The 22,773-nt window shown below is 36.0% G+C and overlaps 1 protein-coding gene across 20 annotated transcripts in view; it reads left to right on the forward strand.

The window, feature by feature from the left end:
• Positions 1–22,773, forward strand: part of EPB41 (erythrocyte membrane protein band 4.1) — a 200,107-nt gene that overhangs the window by 137,492 nt on the left and 39,842 nt on the right. For 7 of the 20 annotated variants that reach the window (XM_042953637.1, XM_042953632.1, XM_042953631.1 and 4 more), the window contains 6 exons: positions 1,326–1,498; positions 11,165–11,370; positions 15,090–15,146; positions 15,317–15,358; positions 16,331–16,393; positions 20,785–20,961. In XM_042953637.1, coding sequence (XP_042809571.1) covers positions 1,326–1,498; positions 11,165–11,370; positions 15,090–15,146; positions 15,317–15,358; positions 16,331–16,393; positions 20,785–20,961 — 718 coding nt within the window. Of the gene's footprint in view, positions 1–1,325; positions 1,499–11,164; positions 11,371–15,089; positions 15,147–15,316; positions 15,359–16,330; positions 16,394–20,784; positions 20,962–22,710; positions 22,762–22,773 lie in introns of all 20 variants that reach the window. The other 13 variants (XM_042953638.1, XM_042953646.1, XM_042953647.1 and 10 more) reach the window with 8 other exon arrangements.

The following is a 22,773-nucleotide window of genomic DNA, read 5'->3' on the forward strand; positions in this document are numbered from 1 at the left end:
AAAAGAACATTTTAATTCTCAGTGCAGGATAAACATAAAGATTCACTTCATAACCAATTAAGGAACTTTAATTATTGGCATTGAAATATTTCCCTATGTTCTTATCATCCTCTTCTTTAAAATCAAACCAAGAAAATAGTTTTTAAAAAGGGTAAGGGTGAAAAGGAGTTTTTTGAATGTTTCATATTTATGGTATAGACTTCAGCTAGAGCCAAAGTGTTTACTTGTAGGACAGCATATTTAGATCTGTTTTATCAAAATAAGAGAATATATTAATATGTGATGCCTCAGCAAACAAAAGGAAGTAAATATTTGCTGAATTAAAATAAACTATCCCAAAGGGAAGAAGTACTATCTTTTTGGTAGTATTTGATATAGCAATTTATGTATTTATTCAGCAGACATTTATTGAGTGGCAAATTCATGCCAGGCACTATGCCAGGAGTGAAAACACAAAGGTAAATAAATCATAGTCTTTATCCTTTACCCATAGAGACCCCAGAGCCTTGTAGTGGAGACCAGCACATAAATAGATTGTTTCAGTTCAGTGTAGTAAATGTCCTGGCAAAAGAGATTATAGGGGTATAACGTAGAAAGAAGATGGGGTTCCTAACTGTGTTAAATGCACCAAATAACCTATTTAATGGGTTCATAGGCACTAACTGAGTTCGGAGTGCATTTGACAAAATTATTATTGTGTATTTTTCAACAGTTTTTAAAGTGTATTTATTTATTGAGGAGGGGAGGGGCAGAGAAGCGGAGAGAGAGCATCCCAAGCAGGCTTTGCACTGATGCGGGGCTCAAACCCATGAACCATGAGATCATGAACTGAGCCCAAGTCAAGAGTCAGATGCTTAACCAACTGAGCCACCCAGGTACCCTGGGTGACAAAATTATTGACAAATAATACATACAAAAATTATTGACAAAATTATTATTTTAATAGAATGGAAAAAGTACTCTAGGCTTGGACCCCATTGCTGCCCAACCTCTTAATAGCTATGTGATCTTAAAACAGTAACTTCTTTTTGAAAGTTCAGTTTCTTGTATCTGTAAAGTGGTGAAAATATTACAGTGCTATAAAAGCATTTTGAAAACCATAAAGCCCTATCTATAGGGATATATGATGATATTATTAATATAGGCCTCAATTAAATTATACGTGTTGCTTTGAGAAATGATGTAGAATTAAAATAATGATTGCTTGATTAGAACTCCGTCTTAGTAACTGTAAGGAAACTATGAGATTAATTCATGATTTCTTTAATCTCACAGTCTCATTAGAGAGAAATAATATGTATAATTATGTTTTTCTCCCTCTCTAGACTGACATCTACAGACACCATTCCTAAAAGCAAATTTCTTGCCCTGGGATCCAAATTTCGATACAGTGGCCGGACTCAGGCTCAGACCAGGCAAGCTAGTGCTCTGATTGACAGGCCTGCTCCACACTTTGAGCGTACAGCAAGCAAACGGGCATCCCGGAGCCTTGATGGAGGTTGGTATTGAATATTAATGATTTCCTGTGATCCTAGCTCATTAGGGAGAGATAAAAGAAGTACAGTTGTCTGTAAGGGAGCCAAATGAAAGAATCTCAGTGGTAAGTGAAATGGATCTTACTAATTGTCTGTTTCAGTGGGCTCATCTTAAGAAAAGTAGAACCATAGTTCAGAGAGAGTAGTAACTAGATCAAGGTTCCACTGCTAGGTAGTAGTGGATAAACACCATTAGAATTAGGATTCAGAATATTTACCACAGAGTGAACACCTAATGTAGTATACTGAACTAAAACCCTCTTGAATGTTTTGAAATAGTTATTTTTTCAAGTAGGAAAGAGGAAAAGCATCTCACTCACTAGAGCGGTCATGTAAAAAGTTTAGATCATTTGTCATGTGGCAGTTAGAGATAGAAAAAGCAGTTGTGTTATTGGAGTCTCTAAATTTTGTTTAAACAGGAAATAGTAAGTTTCATGATTGTATATAAAACAGAAGATCTTTCTGAATTTTTCTTAGTCTCAAGGATTGAGAGTATTACTGAAATAAAGTAATAAGTCATATTCAGTATGTGGCTAATAAAAATTTCAGAAGGCAATAACCAAAGTAGAGTATTATTGATTATATTTATTAAGGACTCACCAAGACCCAGCTCTATGATATCTGCTGTAAAAGCAAGGTGCATGTTACAGAGGTTAAAGGTTTGGGTTCTGGAATCAGATAGCCCTGGTTCCAAGCTCAACCCCTGCATTTATGATCTATCTTCTGGGTCAAGTTACTTAATCTCCGTGCCTTGGGTTTCCCATTTATAAAATGGGCATGACGATAATATAATTGTACCTCAAAGAGTTTTCATGAAGAATAAATCAGATGATGTATTTATGGTGCTTAGCACAATGGCTGGCACTTAATAAGTGACCACAAAATATTAGGTATCATTAAGATATTGTTAATTTTCTGGCCACAGCATTATTACTTTGTTTTATATCATCCAAAATTATGCTGCCATATTTTGATTTATTGCACGATGGGAACATATATCAGAGACACCTTGCTCAGTTTCAGAGTGTCACACTTGGAAAAGAGATGACCCAAGCAGAACTTTTATGCTTCCACAGTGCAAGTCATACTTCTTTCTTTCTGATGTTTCTCTACTGTCCTGAGTTTGAAGGGGCCGTTTTAATAGTAACAGAACAAGGCAGATTGCAGGCTTTGTCTTCTTCAGTCATCATGGCAACATTTGGAATCTGGCTCAAAAATTAAATAACTTTTCTTAAGATAGGATAGCTAATAAGTGGATTGGGGTACATACTGGTTTGACTCCAAAACCCATGTTCTTTCAGATACTTACTCACTTATTCCTTTGTGCAGTAACTTATTTTACATTTCCTATGTGTCAGGTATTGTTCTAGTCAATGGAGATAAAGCTGTGAACATACAAACATGGTCTCTGCCCTCACACGGCTTACATTCTCTGGGTAGAAACAAAGATAAAACAGTATCAGATAGTGATAAGTGCTATGAAGAAAATAAAAGAGAGTGATGGGATAAAGAGTACCTGGGGATGGGAGACACTGGATGGCTGTTTGAGATTGAGTGGTTTGTATCTAAATGTAAATTTAGAAGGTTACTCTGAGGAGCTTCATTTGAACTGAGACCTGAATTATGAGAAGGAGCCCGCCATCCCAAAACCCAGGGGAAGAACATTCTCAAAGAGGGAGTAACAAGTACAAAGATCTGCAGGTAGGAATGAGCTTGGCATGGGTCTAGATCAGTGCTGTCCCATAGAACTTTGTGTACCGATGGAAATCTGTTTGGTGATGTCCAGTTATTAACCTATGGCCACATATGGCCAATTGTGAACTTGAAATGTGGCTAAGTTACTAAGGAACTGAATTTTAATTCAGTTTACATTTAAATAGCCATATGTGGCTAGTGGCTCCCATATTAGACAGCACAGGTCTAGATCCTAGTAAATGGAAGGGAAAGGAGTAAAAACAGTAAGTAAGGTCAGGGGTGCCTGGGTGGCTCAGTCAGTTAAGCGTCCAACTCTTGATCTCAGCTCAGGTCTCATCTCAGGGATCAAGGTTTTGATCTCAGGGTCAAGTCTTTTTTTTTTTTTTTTTTAATTTATTTTGTGAGAGAGAGAGTGAGCATGCTCATATGCACGTGGCGGGAGGGTCAGAGAGAGAGGGAGATAGAGAATCCCAAGCAGGCTCCACACTGTCAGCGCAGAGCCCCACATGGGGCTCGAAGCCACAAACTGTGAGAGTTGATGCTTAACTGACTGAGCCACCCAGGTGTCCCTCGGGGTCAGGTCTTGATCTCAGGGTTATGAGTTGGGCTCGGCGCTGGGTGTGGACCCTACTTTAGAAAAAAAATAATGAGGTCAGAGAAGTAAGTGGAAGGGGCCAGATTGTCTAAGGCCTTATAGGCCATTAAAGAGTTTAGATTTTATTTTAGTTACAATAGAAAGCTATTAGAGGGCATGATGTGATCTGATTTTCCATTTTTAAAAGACCATTTTGACTGCTGGGTGAATGCTCCATCGAAGGGGCAGTAAAGCAGAAGCATGAAGTCTGTTGCAGGATCTGGGTGAGAGATGATGACAGCTGGGGCTTAAGTATTGGCAATGAAGAAGGGGAAAAGTGGTCAGAGATACATTTTGGAGGTAGGCCTGACAGAATTACTGATAAATTAAGTGTTGGAAATGGCAAGGAAAAGAAAATCAAGATTTATTCCTAGGTTTGATCGTTTAGTACAATGGGAAAGTCTGAGAGAGAAGCACAGTTGGGGATATGGAAAATCAAAACTTCTGTTTTAGGCATGTTAAGTTTTAAATATGATCACTCAATCCTTATGTCTGCCATATTTATATAACACCATCAGGCATCTCCTTCTTTGTCGAGTAAAGTATCCTACCTCCAGTTTACCTTGAATTTGGGGAGCTATTATTTTTGTTTGTTTGTTTTTATCCCTAATTTTCAGTGAAAACACTGAGGTTGGAAAGTTTAAGTGACTCGTTCAGTGTCTCACAGATAGTAAGTTGCAAAGCTAGGACAAAAACCTATGTTTGTCTGATGCCGTATCCCATGGCTTTTTCCACCAAATAGAAATTCTTCGTTGTTTAGATACTATGTCTGATGTATCCTCTCTTTGTAATAGCAAAAATAACCAAAGATTCACGTATTCATGAGTTTTGGTATCTTGAACAATTTAGAAAGCTTTACTTATAGAGAGATTTATGTTACTTTTAGAAATCACATCCTGACTGTTTTTTTTCTAGCTATAGAGACGTCACAGTTCAAGACTTTAAAAAATCTTGATGTCTCTATTGACTAACATTAGCTAGTTCTTATTAAATTATACTCTGTGTTTTTAGGGGGGTAACTCTCAAAAACTATGTCTTCAAAATGCTGTAGTAATGGTTGAGATTCCAAAACTAAAGCATGTAAGACAATTCTAAAGGAAGATAGCTTTGGTGGCCTGACCATTAGTATCACAGAGTTTTGGGACTGGGAAACAATTTTTGGAAATAATTTATTCCAGCCACCTAATTTTATAGAAGCGAGCCTAAAAAGTAATTTCTCCAAAGTACGTGTATCCTAAGTACAAACTTAGAATAGAATCCTGTACATTTTCTGGTCAGTCCCTTTTTACCTTCATATATCCCATGATGCTTTCTTTGTATCTTTACATCCTGAGAATTTTTTTTTAAGATGCACAACTACATCTTAAATCATCAAGATGACTGGTCTTGATAATTACCACAATTCTTGTTACATTGTAAGTGCTTAATAAATGAATGTTGAAAATAAGATTGTTAATTTTTCCTGTTGAGTTGAATGTGAGCAGAATTTTATGCTCTACTTTCTATTTGATGTTTTAAGTGCATTAGAATATCCTATTACAACTGTTGTCCCTCTCTTTAATTTTTTCCACTTGGGAGAAAAGTATTGTTGTTGTTTTATTTTTCAAACCTTCACTCAAATCCTGATGACTAATGAAGTTAAATACCTTTTCATAGTTTATAGGTCATTTGTATATCATTGTTTCTGGAGTGCCTGTTCAAATTTTTTGCTCATATTTTTATTGTGCTGTCTTACTAGTTTATAGGAGTTCTTAATCCATGTCTCACTCCCAATCTCAGGGAGAAAGCATCAGTATTTCATAATTAAGTATGATGTTTGTTCTAGGGTTTGTTAGCTACCGGTTATCTGATAAGGAAGTTTTCTTTTATTCCTAGTTTCCTGAGAGTTTTTATCATAAACGAATGGTGACTTTTAATTCATTAGTTAATGTACATTTGACCTTTGAAAAACTTGATTTTGAACTGCATGGGTCTACCTACAGGCAGATTTTTTTGATAAATATAACATAGTGCTATCAATGTATTTTCTCATCCTCACGATTATCTTAATAATATTCTTTTCTCTAGCTTACTTTATTGTAAGAATACAATATATAATATTTGTAACATATAAAATATGTGTTAATCAACTGTTTGTGTTATCAGTAAGGCTTCCAGTCAACAGTAGACTATAGTAACTAAGTTTGGGGGGAATTAAAAGTTATATACAGATTTTTAACTGCATGGAGGGGTTGGTGTCTCTAACACCTGTGTTGTTCAAGGGTCAGCTGTAATAATAGGATTTTTCTCCCTCTCTGTATTAAGTGGTAGATTACACTGATTAATTTTCAGTCATTAAACCAACTTTACATTCTTGGAGTAAATGCAATTTGATTATGTTTTTCTTACTATATTATTTTAGAATTTTTTGTAACTATTTTTGGAAGAGAGAGAAGCCTGTCATTTTCTTTTTTCGTGATGTTGTCAGGTTTTAGTATCAAGTTTATGCTGGCCTCCTAAATCTCTTCAAAAAACTAACTTTTGGGTTTTTTTTTATACTATAAATATTCTAATTTAATTTATGCCAGTTAATATCTTCATTATTTTCTTTCTATCTTATTGAACTGTTGTTTTTCATTTCTTGAAATGGATACCTTTTGCTGTTCATTATTTCTTACAACCTAACCTTAGAATTTAAGTGACTTGTGTAAGGTCACATAGCAACAAAATTAGTAGAGTCTAGGACTGTTCTCCCAGACCCATGTTTTTACTCTTCACCATCACAGCTTTTTTTTTTTTTTTAGAAGAAAGAGAATAAAAAATAGTAATAATCATTGAGTGCTTAGTGTGTTCCAGGCAATGTTCTAAATATTTTACATATGGTAGTATCTTTTAAGCCTCTGAATTACATATAAACCAAATAAGACAATTTTTTTTTAGTTTTGTTTCCAAATGTCTTTTTTTTTTTTCTCTGTGTGCTGTCTTCTCAGTACAAGAATTAGAAACAGGTCTATGGAAACTAATTTTCCCTCTTTTTCCTAGATCCTTCTAGGAATCTTGAGAGAGAGATTTTCCCTGTTAGACCCCTCCATATATATGTATATATATGCCTCTAAGCTGGAGATGGAAACTTTTACAAGAATTGTTTTATAAGGGACCTCACTTTAATGATATGAATGAACGCTCCCTTTTCTGTTATATCTGGTGTTCAGAGCATCTGCTTCACCAGCTGAAGAGCTAAAATTGGTTCAGATCCCAGTTTATACGTTAGAATAGTAAGTCATAAGGAAACTAATAATGATAACAAGGCATTCAGCTTATATTTTTGTTCCACCTTTTGCTTTTCAAACCATTTCCATATATCCTAATTAGTACCAACAACCTAATGAACAAGAAGCATTTAGGAATTCTTGGTTTAATCATGAGGAAACTGGGCACAGAAAAGGTCATAACTTGCTAGGGTCGTTTAACTAGGTAGTTCATCCATTCAGTGGGTCGTGGTTGCAGTGATTCTTGCCAGGGGTACACCGGTATCATCTTTAGAGCTTTGAAGCAAAACAAGTGCCCAGGCCTTACTTTGAGATCCCTCATCTGTCTGTGGTGGACTTGAGCATCAACTGTTTGTTTGGGTTTTTTTAATGTTTATCTATTTTGAGATAGAGAAACTGTGTGTGTGTGTGTGTGTGTGTGTGTGTGTGTGTGTGTGTGCACGCGCGCGTGCGTGCAGGGGGAGAGGCAGACAGAGGGGGAGAGAGAGAATCCCAAGCAGGCTCCACGTTGATCACACAGCGCTCAGTCCCACAGACCGCAAGATCATGACTTGAGCCAAAATCAAGAGTCTGACGCTTAAGCAACTGAGCCACCCATGTGCCCCCAGCTGCATTTTTTTTTGTTTTTCAAGATCTGCAGCTGATTTATGTGGGCCCTCTGATAATGAAACCACTGATCCACTCCGTATCTACTGTGCCTATACCATACTAACAGAAATTGTGCTAGTAAGTAACAGAGCTAGATCTAAAATTTAAGTTTCCTTTTATTCGATATGTTAGTTTTGAGTTTTACTTTTCACTATTCTAATATATAACTGTCCCTAAGTTTCTGTTGTTTTTAAACAAGAACAATATAATACTAGAATTAATGGGTCCATAAGATTATCACAACACTTTTCTTTGTCTAGACATTCAGAAATGGGAAGTAATTGAATTTTTAAAGTTAAGGGTTCTCTGTATATGCACCTAAATCTTAAAATAGCTAACAAATGAATTCACAAAACTGAAGAGCCAAAACATCTTAAAAAGTAATCACTACCCCCAATAATGTAGATATAGTAAAAAGTATTGGATTGTACAACTGAATGGATGAATTATATGGTATGTGAAGTGTATCTCAATAAAGATACTTTAAAAAAACAACAACCAGAGTCACTACCATGATTCTCAGTTGCAATCCATACTTTGTAGCCTTTTTAAAAATGTTTGTTTATTTATTTATTTATTTATTTATTTTTTGAGAGACAGCATGAGCGGGGGAGGGGCAGAGAGAGAGGCAGACACAGAATCTGAAGCGGCCAACAGGCTCTGAGCTGTCAGCACAGAGCCCGATGCGGGGCTCAAACTCATGAACCATGAGCTTGTGACCCGAGCCAAAGTCAGACACTTTAGCCGACTGAGCCACCCAGGTGCCCCTGTAGCCTTCTTATTGAGAAAAGGAAAGAAATTTGCCTCTCTCCAGGGCTCCCAGGTGATATCTTCCACTTGAATTTCCTATCAGTGTGTGCATAATTAATTTTTGCCCTACATACTGTTGAAATATTAACCCATGACAAAGAAATATAAGGACTTAGAGATATGACATTAAAAGTTATTGATATTTAGCATTTTTAAAGTATTTTTATGTCCATTGAGTATGCCTTCCCTAACTGTCCTATAGAGTTAATATCTTCCACATTTTACAAATGATGAAACTTTATGCCTGTGTTTCTAACTGCCAGTTTCCACACTTATACCTACTTTTCCATAGACGGTACAGATTGCCAGGGCTAGGAATACTGAAGACATAAATCATTTGGCTCTGCAGTATTAGTATTGGATTAAAACCAAATGCAAGTGGCAAAATAACACATGGTGAAAGCATGGGCTATGTTTCTATGATGCCAGGCAGAGTTGAATTAATTCTTTGAGAGGAGGTGTGAATACACATGTATAATGATAGTTTAACACAACTGTGAGCAAAATATTTTGTCACATTCCCCTGTGTTGTTAGATTTGGTCTGCCATCTGCCATTCTTGCATTGAATAGTTTAGAGCACCCATGAGTAGCAAGGACTTGAAAGAGGCCACAGAGTTTTCACTGGAAGGAAGATAGATGATTCTTACATTTCTACTGTTTTTCCTACGTATTATCTGAGGAATGATTTCTTTCACTGGAGATCATTACAGGGTAACAAGCATTTTTTTTTCTTGGTGTTGTATGTGTAAGGTAGTTGTGAATTCCAATTTTTTATCTGTTCTGATTCATGGAATTCCTTTGTTTTGGCTAATATATACTGCCTATCAATCTAAGTTTATCATGAGAAATTCAGTATATTCAGTTTAAGAAAGCAGAAGAAAGTGTACAATAAAAATGGTAAGTATTTCTGGGGCACCTTGGTAGCTCAGTCAGGTGTTTGACTCTGGCTCAGGTCATGATCTCACGGTTCAAGAGTTTGAGTCCCATTTCAGGCTCTCTGCTGTCAGCGCAGTCTGCTTCACATCCCCTGTCTCCCTCTCTCTCTGCCCCTCCCCCACTTGTGTCGGGTGTGTGTGTGTGTGTGTGTGTGTGTACACGTGCGCATGCATGCACGCACTCTTTCCCTCAAGGGTGAATGAACATTAAAAAAATTTTTTTAATTGTAAAGATTCCATGCAAAATAATTAAAATTCAAAAGTCTCAGTACATAAAGGATAATGATCTGTCATCAGAAATATTAAATCCTGTGGAAACACACTTCATTCCTAGACACTGCCAAATAAATGAGGTTTACTACAAAGTATGTATAGGTTTTCTTTTAGTCCCTGAAAGAATGAAGATAAAAAAATCATGAAAAGAGTATGAGTAGTTGTTTTTGAAGTGATCGAAACTTAGATACTAATAGTCCAAACCAGAACAACTATTAACTCTGGAAAGCTCAAGCTTTTGTCATAAGCCTGTATTGCATATACTCTCTAAAAGAGTCTATATATAGCCTTTTTCCTAAGTCAAGGTTTCTTACCCTCAGCAACCTTGGCCTGTACACACTACCAGGGACCCCCTACTACCTCTCTCCCCAGTTGTGACAATCAAAAATGTCCCTAGATGTTCCCAAATATTCTCTGGGGGACAAAATCACCCCTGGTTGAGAACCACTGCCCTGGATATATTAGAGAAGAGAAACTATAATACAAATTGATAAGATTCTGAGAGAGGGTAGGACAGAACTCAAAAGGTTGATTTTTATTTTTTTAAGGACTAAAGGCCAAAGGTTTTGAATTCATACTATTTTAATCAAGTGACTTATTAAAAAGGAAAGTGTCTGGTTCAAAGATTTGCCCTTAAACAAGCATCAAAAAGTGTGCATGTCTTACCAGAAGATCAATTTATCAAGTTATTTTGTATGCATTCCAAGCAGGATTTACAGAAGAAATCAGACTTGATCCTTCTTTCTTGGAATATGTATTTTAGGTTTCTAAAATCACTTGTAAATAAATGTATCTTTTAAAAGACATTTCTTTTTTTTTTTTTTTTTTTTTGAATGTGTATTTATTTTTGAGAGAGAGTGAGACAGAGCGTGAGTTGGGGAGGGGCAGAGAGAGAGACACACACAGAATCCGAAGTAGGTTCCAGCTTTGGAGCTGTCAGCACAGAGCCCAGCGCAGGGCTTGAACTCACAAGCCTTGAGATCATGACCTGAGCTGAAGTTGGACACTTAACCAACTGAGACACCCAGTCACCCCTAAATAAATGGATCTTTATTTCAAAAAGTCTTCATGAAAGGAATCAGACTTAATTAACCCTTTGCTTAACAAGGTTAAACAATCTTGCTAACTTTTTAACAAAGAGAGTTTTTAATTTTCTTATTTTGATACCCCCTTATGGGCCACGATAGCACAGTTTAGCTTTTCTGTTTTTGCTTTTTTATTGCCATTAGCTACCCGGCAGAGCACTGATGATTTATTTTATACCTTCTGTATGATAGCCCACTGGACACTGTGTCCTCGATTCACAATTATTTTACCTGGTGACTTTGAAGTAGTACAGTGACTCTTGCCTTCACTGATTCTGTCCTTTTTCCTTTCTCACATAGCAGCGGCTGTTGATTCAGACAGAAGTCCTCGGCCCACTTCTGCACCAGCCATTGCTCAGAGTCAGGTCACAGAAGGCAGTGTTCCAGATGCATCTGTCAAAAAAACAGTGGTCTCTACAGCACAGAAGGAAACAGTGAAGTTCGAAGTGAAAAAGGAAGAAGAGCCACCGGAGCAAGCTGAGCCAGAGCCCACAGAAGTGTGGAAGGTATGTCATAAGTCCCAAATATCCAGTTCATTCACTTTCTGATTCAGACGGATTAACTCCTTGACCAGGAAGGTTTCCAAAGCACCGATTCTTGTACAATTCTAACAAAGTGATTTCTCCTTTACTCTTTCTGGAAAAAAGTATTCCCCATGAACCTGTAAAATATTTTCATAGAATGATGTCATGAAAACTAAGCCATCCGAGAAGTTTTCAGGTGACCTACCTACACCTAACTTATATCTAAAACAAAACAAAACAAAACAACAACAAAACGCATCTAGAAAGCACATCAGCACTGTGATCATCTGCTTTTAAAAATAATTTTTACTCATCCAGAAAGAATCTTCACATTCTTTTTTAAGAGTAAGTTCTGCTAGGACAAATTGAGGTTTGCTAGAGGGGTGGGGAGGGGGGAGGCTAAAAGGGGAAGGGAGGACACTTGTTGGGATGAACACTGGGTGTTATACATAGGGGATGAATCACTGGAATCTACTCCTGAAATCATTATTGGACTATATTCTAACTAAATTGGATGTAAATTAAAAAAAAAAAAAAAAAAGAGTATGCTCTAATAGGATTAAAATATAACTTGATTCCCTAAGAGGAATATGTGTGCAACATATCCAGAGAATATCCTAGTATTGCCTAAAGCATATCTATATGGTTGTTCAAATCAAATTGCTTACAAAAAGGGGAAGATTCTTATGTAGGAGAGGTTATGCCACTGAGTTGCTTACAGTTCTGAGTTGATTGTACTCACAGTCACTGATCTTGTTTAAAAATCACCAATTAGCAGATTTCCCAGTACTAACCGTAAATGGACTGATCTTTTATGTGTTGGTAAGCTTTTTAAACACATTTAAGCAGGGATGGAGTTGAGGTGTTCAGATTTGTTGACATAAATACAAGTATCACTATTGACAACAGGAGTTAGTAAAGGCAGTTTTTTAAATTTATATCCAAGTTAGTTAGCATATAGTGCAACAGTGATTTCAGGGATAGATTTCCTTAATGCTCCTTACCCATTTTGCCCATCCCCCCTTCCACAACCCCTCCGAGAGGCAGTTTTTGTAAGAAAAATTACATTTTATATTTACTAAGAAATTTAAGCACTTACCTTAGTTAAGTGCTCTCACCTTGGCAGATGGATTAACCCTGTTCTTTTGGAGTCAGTTCAATATCTAGTTTATCTGTAGAGCATTGGACAATCTGGCTCTGTTTTGACTGTATTAAAAAAAAACAAAAACAACTGTTCAACATGACATGCCATTTTTACTGTCCTCTGAGACTAACTTGAGTCCAGAGAGAGAAAAAAATTGGATGAATGGTGGATATTTGCATTTTTTTACCTAGCCAAATGTGCATGACATTGGCCATCAGGTTCAGTATCAACAGTGCCATTTTAACATTAGACTACCTCAGGGTTTTTTTTTAAGTTTATTTATTTATTTTGAGAGAGAGAGAGAGAGCAGAAGTAGGGGGAGGAACAGAGAGAGGGAGAGAGAGAATCCAAAGCAGGCTCCACACTGTCAGAGGACCCCGTGTGGGGCTTGAACTCACAAACTGAGATCATGACCTGAGCTGAAACCAAGAATTGGATGCTTAACCAATGGAGCCACCCAGGCACCCCTAGACTACCTCAGTTTTTACTGTTAGGATATCTCATCTGGCGCTTTTGACTATCCCTCCATTTGTTATACCAACTGGGAAGTGTTGGATTACTGGAGTTGGCAAAGGAATCCTTTTGCGTGGTTAAGATTCCTTTGGTGTTCTGCTAACTTACTTGTTCTTTAGCCTATAAATTAGACACATGTATCTTCAAAAATAGGTTCCCTTTGCTCTTGGGACCTTGGCAGAGTGGCAACATCACTTCCTGGTATATGCTTCCCATTTTAAGTGCCACTAGGTGATTTTCTTGCCAATTAATTCTGTATACATATATGTTTTGAGATAGTTGTGTAGAGATCAGACTGAAAACCATCTCTAATAAACTTCCATTACTGTAATAGTGGTGACAGAATTAAGGGTGGCTCTAAGTTGATTTTATCATAGTAATAGAAAATAATTATGAAATTTACCTGAAGCCATAGTTATTATATAAAGCAATCGTAGTAATAAAATAACCTTGTGACTCTATAAATTTCTTTATCTAACATAAATTTGGTGCCAGATGGAAGTAGCTTTTTGGCATCTTGAGTCATTTGACAAGACCTATTGGTGTGGAATAGTACTTCTCCCTATGTACACTTTTATCTCATTTAATATTCTCCCAAGGGGTATAGCTACCTTTGTTATTTGGCCTCCACTCTTAGACTGAAGTAGAGGTTCTCAGTTTCTTGCTGTTGGATTGCTAAGGACCCAAAGCAAAAAAATCATTATTCATTGAAACAAGTAATTTAAGCTTTACAAAATAACTTAAAATTATCATTTGCTAAACATTTACAACTCTATGGAGATATTATCTCCACTTTATCAATAAAAAACAAACTCAGAGAGGTTTAATAACTTGCTAATGACCACACAACAAATATGAGGGGACTCATAGTAGAAATGACCCAAATTGTCAGTTATCCTGGTAGTTAGGAGTACTGTAGCTGGATGTGCTTACGACTTGACAGTGTCACAAAGGTTGGTGTTCTCTGGTCTACCCTCTGTCCTAGGGAAAATATCACAATGACATTGTACTCCAAGGTAATGCTGCCAAGTGTGATCAAAAAGCGTGTGTCAAAACCACAGATTGGTGAGGTTCTGTAAAGAAGTTAATGATACAAAGTGATTGATTTGACCCTTAATAAAAAGTTTTCTAATTTTGAAATATCTACTGCTTTAGGCATTGCCCACTCTAAAATAATTCCTCTTAATAGTCTGGGTTTTTTAAATTTATACTTACTCCATTTGGGGTATATAAAATGACTATTACTAAAGGTATTTCAAAGGTAGACAGGAGGACTTATTCTCTTCCTATTACGAAGGATGAATCTTGTCCATCCAGCAAACACATGGGCTCTGGCTCCCTGGAGAGGAGATTACAGAGCACTGAATGTTGCAGCTGAGCCCTCCGTGTGCTTATTTATAAATCAGCCTTGGAAGTAATTGCATGCATCAGTAACAATTTGGATTGAGTTTATTTTGATGTTTTGTTGTCTAATAAACTCAAGGGTGAAACTGCCTCCTTAAATATATTGATCAACTAACAAATTTTTTTGTATTTACCTGCTTTGTGTCATATGTGGTTTATTATATGTGTGCTTTAACTGTAAAGATTTTCTTTTTGTTTCTGTCATGTATGTCAGACCTTGATATCTTCGTTTGTAAATTTGTTTTTAAATGTGAAAATACTTCTAGATCATAAAAAGAAGCAAAAAAAAAAAAAAAAGCCACATGCCTTATTTAAGCACAAATTATTCTTTGTATAAATACTTTTTTGTAAATAAGTATAAAAATGTTTTCTTCATCAACAGAATAATTATCTTAATTTTCTTTTATGATCATTTGGCTGTCCATATTACTTTTTCAGCCTTGAAAATATGATGGTGAACTAATAGACTACTATTGAGAGTAATGTCCTTCCCTGTAACACCCCCAGAAGACTGCATCATGTTGATTACATATCAGCTTATTTTGCAACCAGCTTAAAGATGCGGCTTATTTGTAAATAATGCGATTCATAGACACCTACTAACCTAAAATGTTTTTACCACTTTATTTCTTAAATGTAGGTGGAAAAAACCCACATCGAGGTCACAGTACCTACCTCAAATGGTGACCAAACACAGGTTTGTGCCAACAGGCCACTTGTTCCTTTTCTCCTCCCTCCTCAATTTTTTCTTCCCCCCAACTCCCTTTCCTTAAAAAAAATACTATGAAATAAAGTTTCAAACAAACTTCAGTGGGCCAATATTTTATCATTTTTCTTTTTTTTTTTTTTTTAATAATGGCAAAACAGAAGCTTGCAGAAAAAACGGAAGATCTGATAAGAATGAGGAAGGTCAGCCATTTTTCACTTTCACAAAACTGCATTACCATCACCCATGCTAACTTCTACAGTGCATTAAAAAGACAGTGATCCATTCTTTTCATTGATTTCTCTTAATCAGAAGTTACTTACAAATAGTAGATATATATTTGTGTATGTATATGTATTTGCATATATTCACCTACATATGTATACCAAATTATTACCCTATACTATTTGTTGAAATTTTTCATTAAAATAAACTTTCCAGTAGGAAAATATCTTTTTAAACACAATGAGACAATTACTAAAGACCAAACCCGTCCTTTACGTTATAAGAAGTATTTCACAGTGGCACCATATTCTTAGAATCATTGACAATATTTGATGCATATTTACTATGGAAATCATCATAGCAGCACCTCCTGGTATTGTTATTAGCTATGTGTTTTGCTGCTCTGTGTCTTTTCTTCCCAACTATAGAATTGGATATATCAGTTCGTACGGAATGGAATATTGACTAATCATGTATAAAGTGCCCTTAGAATTTCTTATGAGAGGTATTAGAGGAATACATACTGTGGTATTACTAAGTATGAAATATGTCCAAAAAAGGTAAATAATGTTTTAAAGTATTTCTCTGTGCCATGGAACTTCAAAGCTTCTTAAAGTCATGTATTTTAAGATACCCCTCAAACAGCTCAATTTCAAAAATGAACTTAAAACAGCTTATTATGTATGAAGCCAATGAAGCTAGGAGCACTGTCTATTTAAATAACACCATCATATTCTTCCATCATTCATGGACAGGGTCATCCGTTTTCTAGTGGTAATGTGTTCTGTGTGTGTCCTTGTAGTTTTGTGACCATTTCATGTTGGCATATGCTTCGCTGTGGACATTTAATTTTAAATATTTTTTTGGTTTGCCAGTTTGCAGTTTTTTCCCGCAAGAACAACATTTTAATTTTTTATGCTTTTCTGTTTTTCCCTCTTTCATTTTCACAGAAAAAGAGAGAGAGACTAGATGGTGAAAACATTTATATCAGACATAGCAATTTAATGTTGGAGGTTTGTATGAACTTGAAGCTTATTTCAGTTGGTTGCCTGTAGCCTTCTGCATTCTTCGCTGATTTCCTTTCTTTATGCTGTGTTTGGTTTTGCATGCCATTGCATGAAAGAATTTTAGGTTTAAATGCTTTTGCATGTTGGTAAACATGAAGATATGCAACCATCTCTCCTTCTGACTCTTTTTAGTTTCCATCTGTCATACTTCTCTAAAAAATATATGATTGGGACTACCTCTGCCTCTTGCGGTTCCATTGTTTTACCCACTTGTAGAAAAGTCTACATCACTGTTAGAAGTTCCTTGAATTTTCCAAGAGTATAAACTCCCATATGTCCCAAGCATCAAATTTTTAACATTTTTTTTCATCTTCTGAACTGAGAGAATGTGGAAAAATAGGAAAATGATCACAATTCAAAATGGACTTAAAATATTGGGGATACCAGAAAATGACAAGAAAGTCAGGGAAAAGAAAAAGATATAGGAAGGAAGGAGGGGACCTGGTATTTAATAAGTAGTTAGTATGATATATGGTAGTTTAATTACAAAAACAGGTCTGTGGGCATAAGATTATTATTTTAAAGATAAGAAAACTAAGGCTTAGAGAAATTAATTTCCCTGTGGTCACAAAGCTAATAAATTGGTAAAGCTAGGATTTGAGTTAAGGGTCTATCTATTTCTATTAAACTATACTTTTTCCATATAGAGATAGGAACATGCTGTGTACTATAGGAATTGTAAGGTCATTTTCTCATTACATTCAACAGTGATGAGATTTTTACCAGACTTATGTTAGTAAACTTACCTAGTTTGGGCCTCCACATTAGATAGGGAAATATAAAACTAATTAGAAGATCACAGGAACTCTGAGGAACATGGATAATGTGTAGAAAAAACTGAGGTTACATTAGTTTACATATCACAAAGACTCATAGTTGACCAGATTATCTTACAATTTTGCTCAAGACAGAGCCAAAAGAAATGAGTATAACTCTGACGTTGGGGATTTAACCTCAATTTGAAGGAAATATAAATATATTGGAAGATGATAAAGGAAGTTGGTCCCTGCCTTCAGGAAGCTTAACAATGTGTGGAAGTAGGGAGGAGAGAAACAATACACAAGTAAACAAATAGAGATAAAATGACTTCAAGTTGTTACAGAAGCTGTGAAGAAAATAAATTGTATGCTGTGCTAAGAAAGGAGATCTACTCTGAATAAGATAGATGGGGAGGTTCTCTCTGAAAAGAAAACATATTAGCTGAGACCTGAAAGATGAAATATATGAAATGTGGTAAATATTATTAAACTGGAAATTTGGAGAAGTTTTTTTAGATAGATCTCTGGTTTAATGGCTTCTAATAGTTACTTAACCTTGTCTTATTTTTTGTCAAAACATGTATTTTTGAGTGCTAGCTATGTATGTATAAGGTACTTTAACATAAATAATAAAAATTATGGCCAGCCTTCAGTAATCACGTACCGCGTGATGGGCACAATACCAAGTGTTTTACATACATTTACCTCACGTAACATGAGATTTTTAAATCTCATGGATATTTGGCAACTAGATCTCTTTGCTTTAGCCCATCACTGAAACTAGACCTAAACCGTTCTGCTTCTGAGATTAGGAAGAATGACATATGTCAGTTGATGTCCTTGTTCTTGGCAAGGTAACCTCTCCCAATCTCAAACATGCCTTTTCCTTCACGGGTCCATCTTTAGTGCTTCCTCTTGACTGGAACCTGCAGTACCAATCATATATTTGTCATTTGTTCAATGAGGTGTGTTATGGCTTCTGAGACTCACAGAATCCCTGTGTGTGGTGTGTTTTTTCCCCCAGCATTTCACTGACAGTCACAAGAGGGGATTTCTAAATAAGTGTGTGTTTGAAAATTAAAACTACTAACTACTTTTTGAGAACATTTTATATTTAATGGTTTGGTTTGGCTGCTGCTAAAATTATAAGATGATAAGCATCAAAAAGTGTCTAGCCTAAAAACAGCCCAAGTAATTTGGCTAACCATTATTCTCTAGTTATGGTAAAAAGTTTTTTTGTCTCCCCCACCCCGCCAAGGAGGTTCTCCCAAGTTATCTGTCACTCTAGCAGGGTTTTGTTTTTTTTTTTTTTTTCCTAAAGCATCTCTCTTCCCCCTACTCCTCCCCCACCCCCACTAATGCTTTGTTCTGGCCAAATAAGGTCGAGTTCATTTTTAGATCTACCGCCTCCTCCTCCATCTCCCAGAGAGAACCTGTAGCAAGTGTCTATGACAAATTCTATTTGGAACAGGTCCCTTTGAGATCTTAATTTTACTCTGTGCCCCCACAGGTTTCTAACAGAGCCAGCTAAGAAGGATGGAGAAAGCTCCTTCAGAAGCTGCTGATTTTATTGCAACATTTATTTTCTCAGGTTCCAAGCCAGTCCAAAGCTAGGCAAGAAGAACAACAAATCCCCACTCTCATATTAAGACGCTAGCCTCGAGAGTTACAGTTTTACCATAGCATCTCTCACTCATTTTTGTTTTCCTCCATTCATACTTGTAACTCTCCCAGATGTGTTCAATTGTTCTTCAACCAAGCAGATGTAATTTCCAGTTAGGAGCTGGGTCACAGGGCCTTACATGCCTTGTGGGTCTCAGTTGCTCAGCCTATTACTGAGTCTTTGACTAAGCTTGTTCATGCTTTTCTTTAGCTAGTAAACATGCTTTTCTTGCTTTCAGCTAGAATAAAAGTGCACACTGTTGTTTCCCCATGGTAAAGCCCATATTTGTGGGCTATACTCTCATTTCATCCCAACAAGCAAGAGGTACTTTTATGGAGAAGCTACAGGATTGCCCTTTTTGGGTTAGTTTTCTCTTTGATCTCAAAGCAAATATAGATGGTTTAGTGTTGCAAAAATTAAAAGTATAGACTTAAAGGAATTTTCTGAATATATATCTCCAGAATCAAAATTATGTTATGTGCCTCGCCAGTTCTTTCTCCTATGCTATTTTCCCTTGGACGTTGCCTTTGAAAAAATTTTATTTAGGTGAAACATACATTGCTCCAGAAAAATTATTCAAACAAATTTTTATTTAAATGAGTTCCAGGTTTTTTTTCCCAAAAAAGGAACAACTAGTCCCCAAATTCACAGAGCATATTAAAAGATATATTTAATATTATGCTTTTCTTGGATACAGAGCTGCTGTGATATATAATAAACACAGAATTTTTAGCAGTCATCAAGTGACAGGCTCCCACATATTTTGATCTCAAGCATAGATCTCCTGACTTTTTTTGGAGAAGTATGTTGGACAAAAAACATTTGAGTTTTTGTCTTCCAAGTAGTATTTCTCTTTTTTTTTTTTCTTGCCAAGTCTACCTTTTGGAAATTTTATATGCCTCCTGTTACATAAACCTGAATATTATTTCCAGCTTTATTAACCTTAGTTTTGATCTTTTGTCTCTGGAATATCCCATTTAAGAGCTTGAACCTAGTTGTCCAGTATTCAATTCTGTTGGAACAGTTGAGATATTTTAAATTGTCAAGGAGATATATAAGGTATTTGATGAATTCTTGTTAAATCACTTCCAATCTGTTGAAAATTACTGGAAGAAGGTCCCTACTTTGAATTATACTAAGAGATGAAGCAAAGCTCTCAGAAGCTGGAAGGCATAAAACTTTTAGTTTGTGTGAATAGTATTGGTAAAGAAAAAAAGTCATTATATTACATACCCAAGTGATTTTTCAGAGGCAGTAACAATTTGCTCTCGAGGCTTGAGCCAGGAATTCAAGTAATAAATTCTTACAACAAGAAAGGGCTTTTCTTGTTTATGAAAACCAGCAATAGCCACCTAGTAAAAGGGAAGCAAAACGATCTCCAGGTAGAAATAGAGGGATGCTATATGTTTGCAACTCACCAAAGCAAAGCAGCCAATGGTGGCAGTTGCATCTTTTATTATGTCCTTTGTTTAACTAGTTGCTCCTTATTTATTGCCATCTGTATCCTGCCTAAGCTGAGCCTCAATCAGTTCCTATCAAGCTGAGACTAATTGAGCTGTGAGATTGCCTTCTTGCGATGAGGAGTTGGAGATCAAACACTGTGTCATAATGGGAAGAAAAATTGTAAAATTAAGGAGTGAGGTCCATGGGTTACATAACTGCTAAAAGCTGTGGGTTATGATGCTTTACTGCTTCCAAGAAAAGCACCTCATTAAAAAAAAAAAAAAAAAAAAAAAAAAGGCAAGCCAGTATACCATGTTGCATATTTAAAATTTGAATGCAATTTATGGATTCATAACATCTGCCCTGGATGTGGTGTGTTTTCTACCAGTGCCCGCAGTCTGATGGGCTTCCTTTGATGTGTTCTTTTTCTCTTGAGTATTTATTGTTTTGCATCTTTGTCCTTTCAACTATAGGATTTAGACAAAAGTCAAGAAGAGATAAAAAAACATCATGCCAGCATCAGTGAGCTGAAAAAGAACTTTATGGAATCTGTACCAGAACCACGGCCTAGTGAATGGGATAAACGCTTATCCACTCACTCCCCATTCCGAACACTTAACATTAATGGGCAGCTTCCCACAGGAGAAGGAGTGAGTACTTTGTCCATGTGACCATTTGTGAGAATGAATGAAATAAATGTTTTTGTGTATTAATGATCTGTATCTGAAAGTAAGTTTAGAGCCGAAATTTGGTTTTGATTCTTCACCAGTTCATTGCAGCTGTAAGGCATGCATAATCAAACACTTGTTTTTTAAGTCCTGTGGGCTACCCAGTGGAATTATAGGAGCCATTAGAACTACCATTAGATGATCAGACTCTTGAGAACTCCCTCCTTCTGGCTAGTGTGTGTTTACAAATTGACCATAAGCCAGTGGAACTTTATGTTCAAACTGTGCCTCCAAGGACCAGAGAGTTTACTAAATTTAGTAAGGTCAAAATTGGAACAGGATAAACATTTTTTTAAAACTTTATTTGAACATTTGCACAACTTAAAAATGTCTGGAATGGTTGACCACAATTATATAATAAACCAAGGAGGCCCCTAAGCCAGAGAATGCAGAATACCACATATTAGTGATTGTATTTCAATTTTGGAAAAACCGTTGACGATTTATTTTATCTTTATGAGTCACATCAAACTTTTAACACATTGTTTTATAAGATAATCACAAGTAGAAGAAGTCAGAGACACCTTTGGGAAGCTGTTCTTTTTGTGTTATTGTTGTCATTACCTGTCTTAGAAATCCTACACTTGACTAAATAAATCTGTGAAATGGAATATCTTAAAAGTTACCTTAAGCATGTAGTTAAAAATTCTCTACTTAATCTTTAGCCTATTCAGGTTAATATTTATATAAATAGTCACAATGACTTAATGAGTGGTTATGATGATTTTTAAAATTATATGCTTGCTTTTTGCCAAAAGCAGTAGCAATTCTAGTTAAAGGTAGTGATGTCTTAATACCTTTAAAAAAAAACACCTTGTTTTTATATTCAGAATTCATGGTAAACTATCCACGTTTGTCTAGTTTCTGGAACTGGAGAAGATGATAAAAATTGTCTCACGAAGGGTACTTTTTATATTTTTCAAAATGCGATTGGAATTGGCTAACAATTCACCAAGACTGGAGAATTCCCGAATATGGGTAGCTGGTTACTGGGGGTGACAGGATGCCGTTGTCCTTATTCATTGTCCTCTCTGCCTCCATTCCCTGATATAAATGGACATCCGTTTTGTATCCTAAATCTAGATAATGTACCCTGAACTAAGACAATGACTCTGCTTTCTACAAACCTAGACACCAGGAGAAATGTCTTGTTGCTATCATGCCTGGTTAACCCTCTCTGTAAACCATAACTGCATATTTTCTAGAAGTTTTCTTTTTGACTCTGTGGAAATAATAAAAGATGCTCAATTACTTCAAAAAAGTAACTGAATACTCTCTTGGATTAAGTTTGGTAAATTTGAATCAGTCTCCATTTCCAGAAAACATCTTATATCTTAATAAAACCCTCCAGAAATCACCTCAGGGCTGGTTGGAAATGGGTATGTCATTCTGTGGATTTAAAGAAAGGACTTTTTATAAGTTAGATTAGTGGGGAGTATTTGAGCCACTTTAGCTCTTATGTATATTACTCCTCTAAATGAATAACAGAATAAATAAGAACTGTACTATGATAACCTTTTATATAGGATAACTCCACTTTCTGGCATATCTTACTTTTTCTTTAACAATTAGGGCGATATTTCTGTTCTCTGGGGATACCTCTTCCGTCTTTGGCAGCATTGTTGTTGCATTGCAAGGCTACTGAATTTTATGTAATTTGTGTATGACCAGGTGAAGAAAATCTCTGTCCTTCCCTCGGAAAGAAAGGTTGGTGGGCCAGAGGTAAAGCTGCTG

This window comes from Panthera leo, chromosome C1 (genome assembly GCF_018350215.1).
Source record: "Panthera leo isolate Ple1 chromosome C1, P.leo_Ple1_pat1.1, whole genome shotgun sequence".
Classification (NCBI taxonomy): Eukaryota; Metazoa; Chordata; class Mammalia; order Carnivora; family Felidae; genus Panthera; species Panthera leo.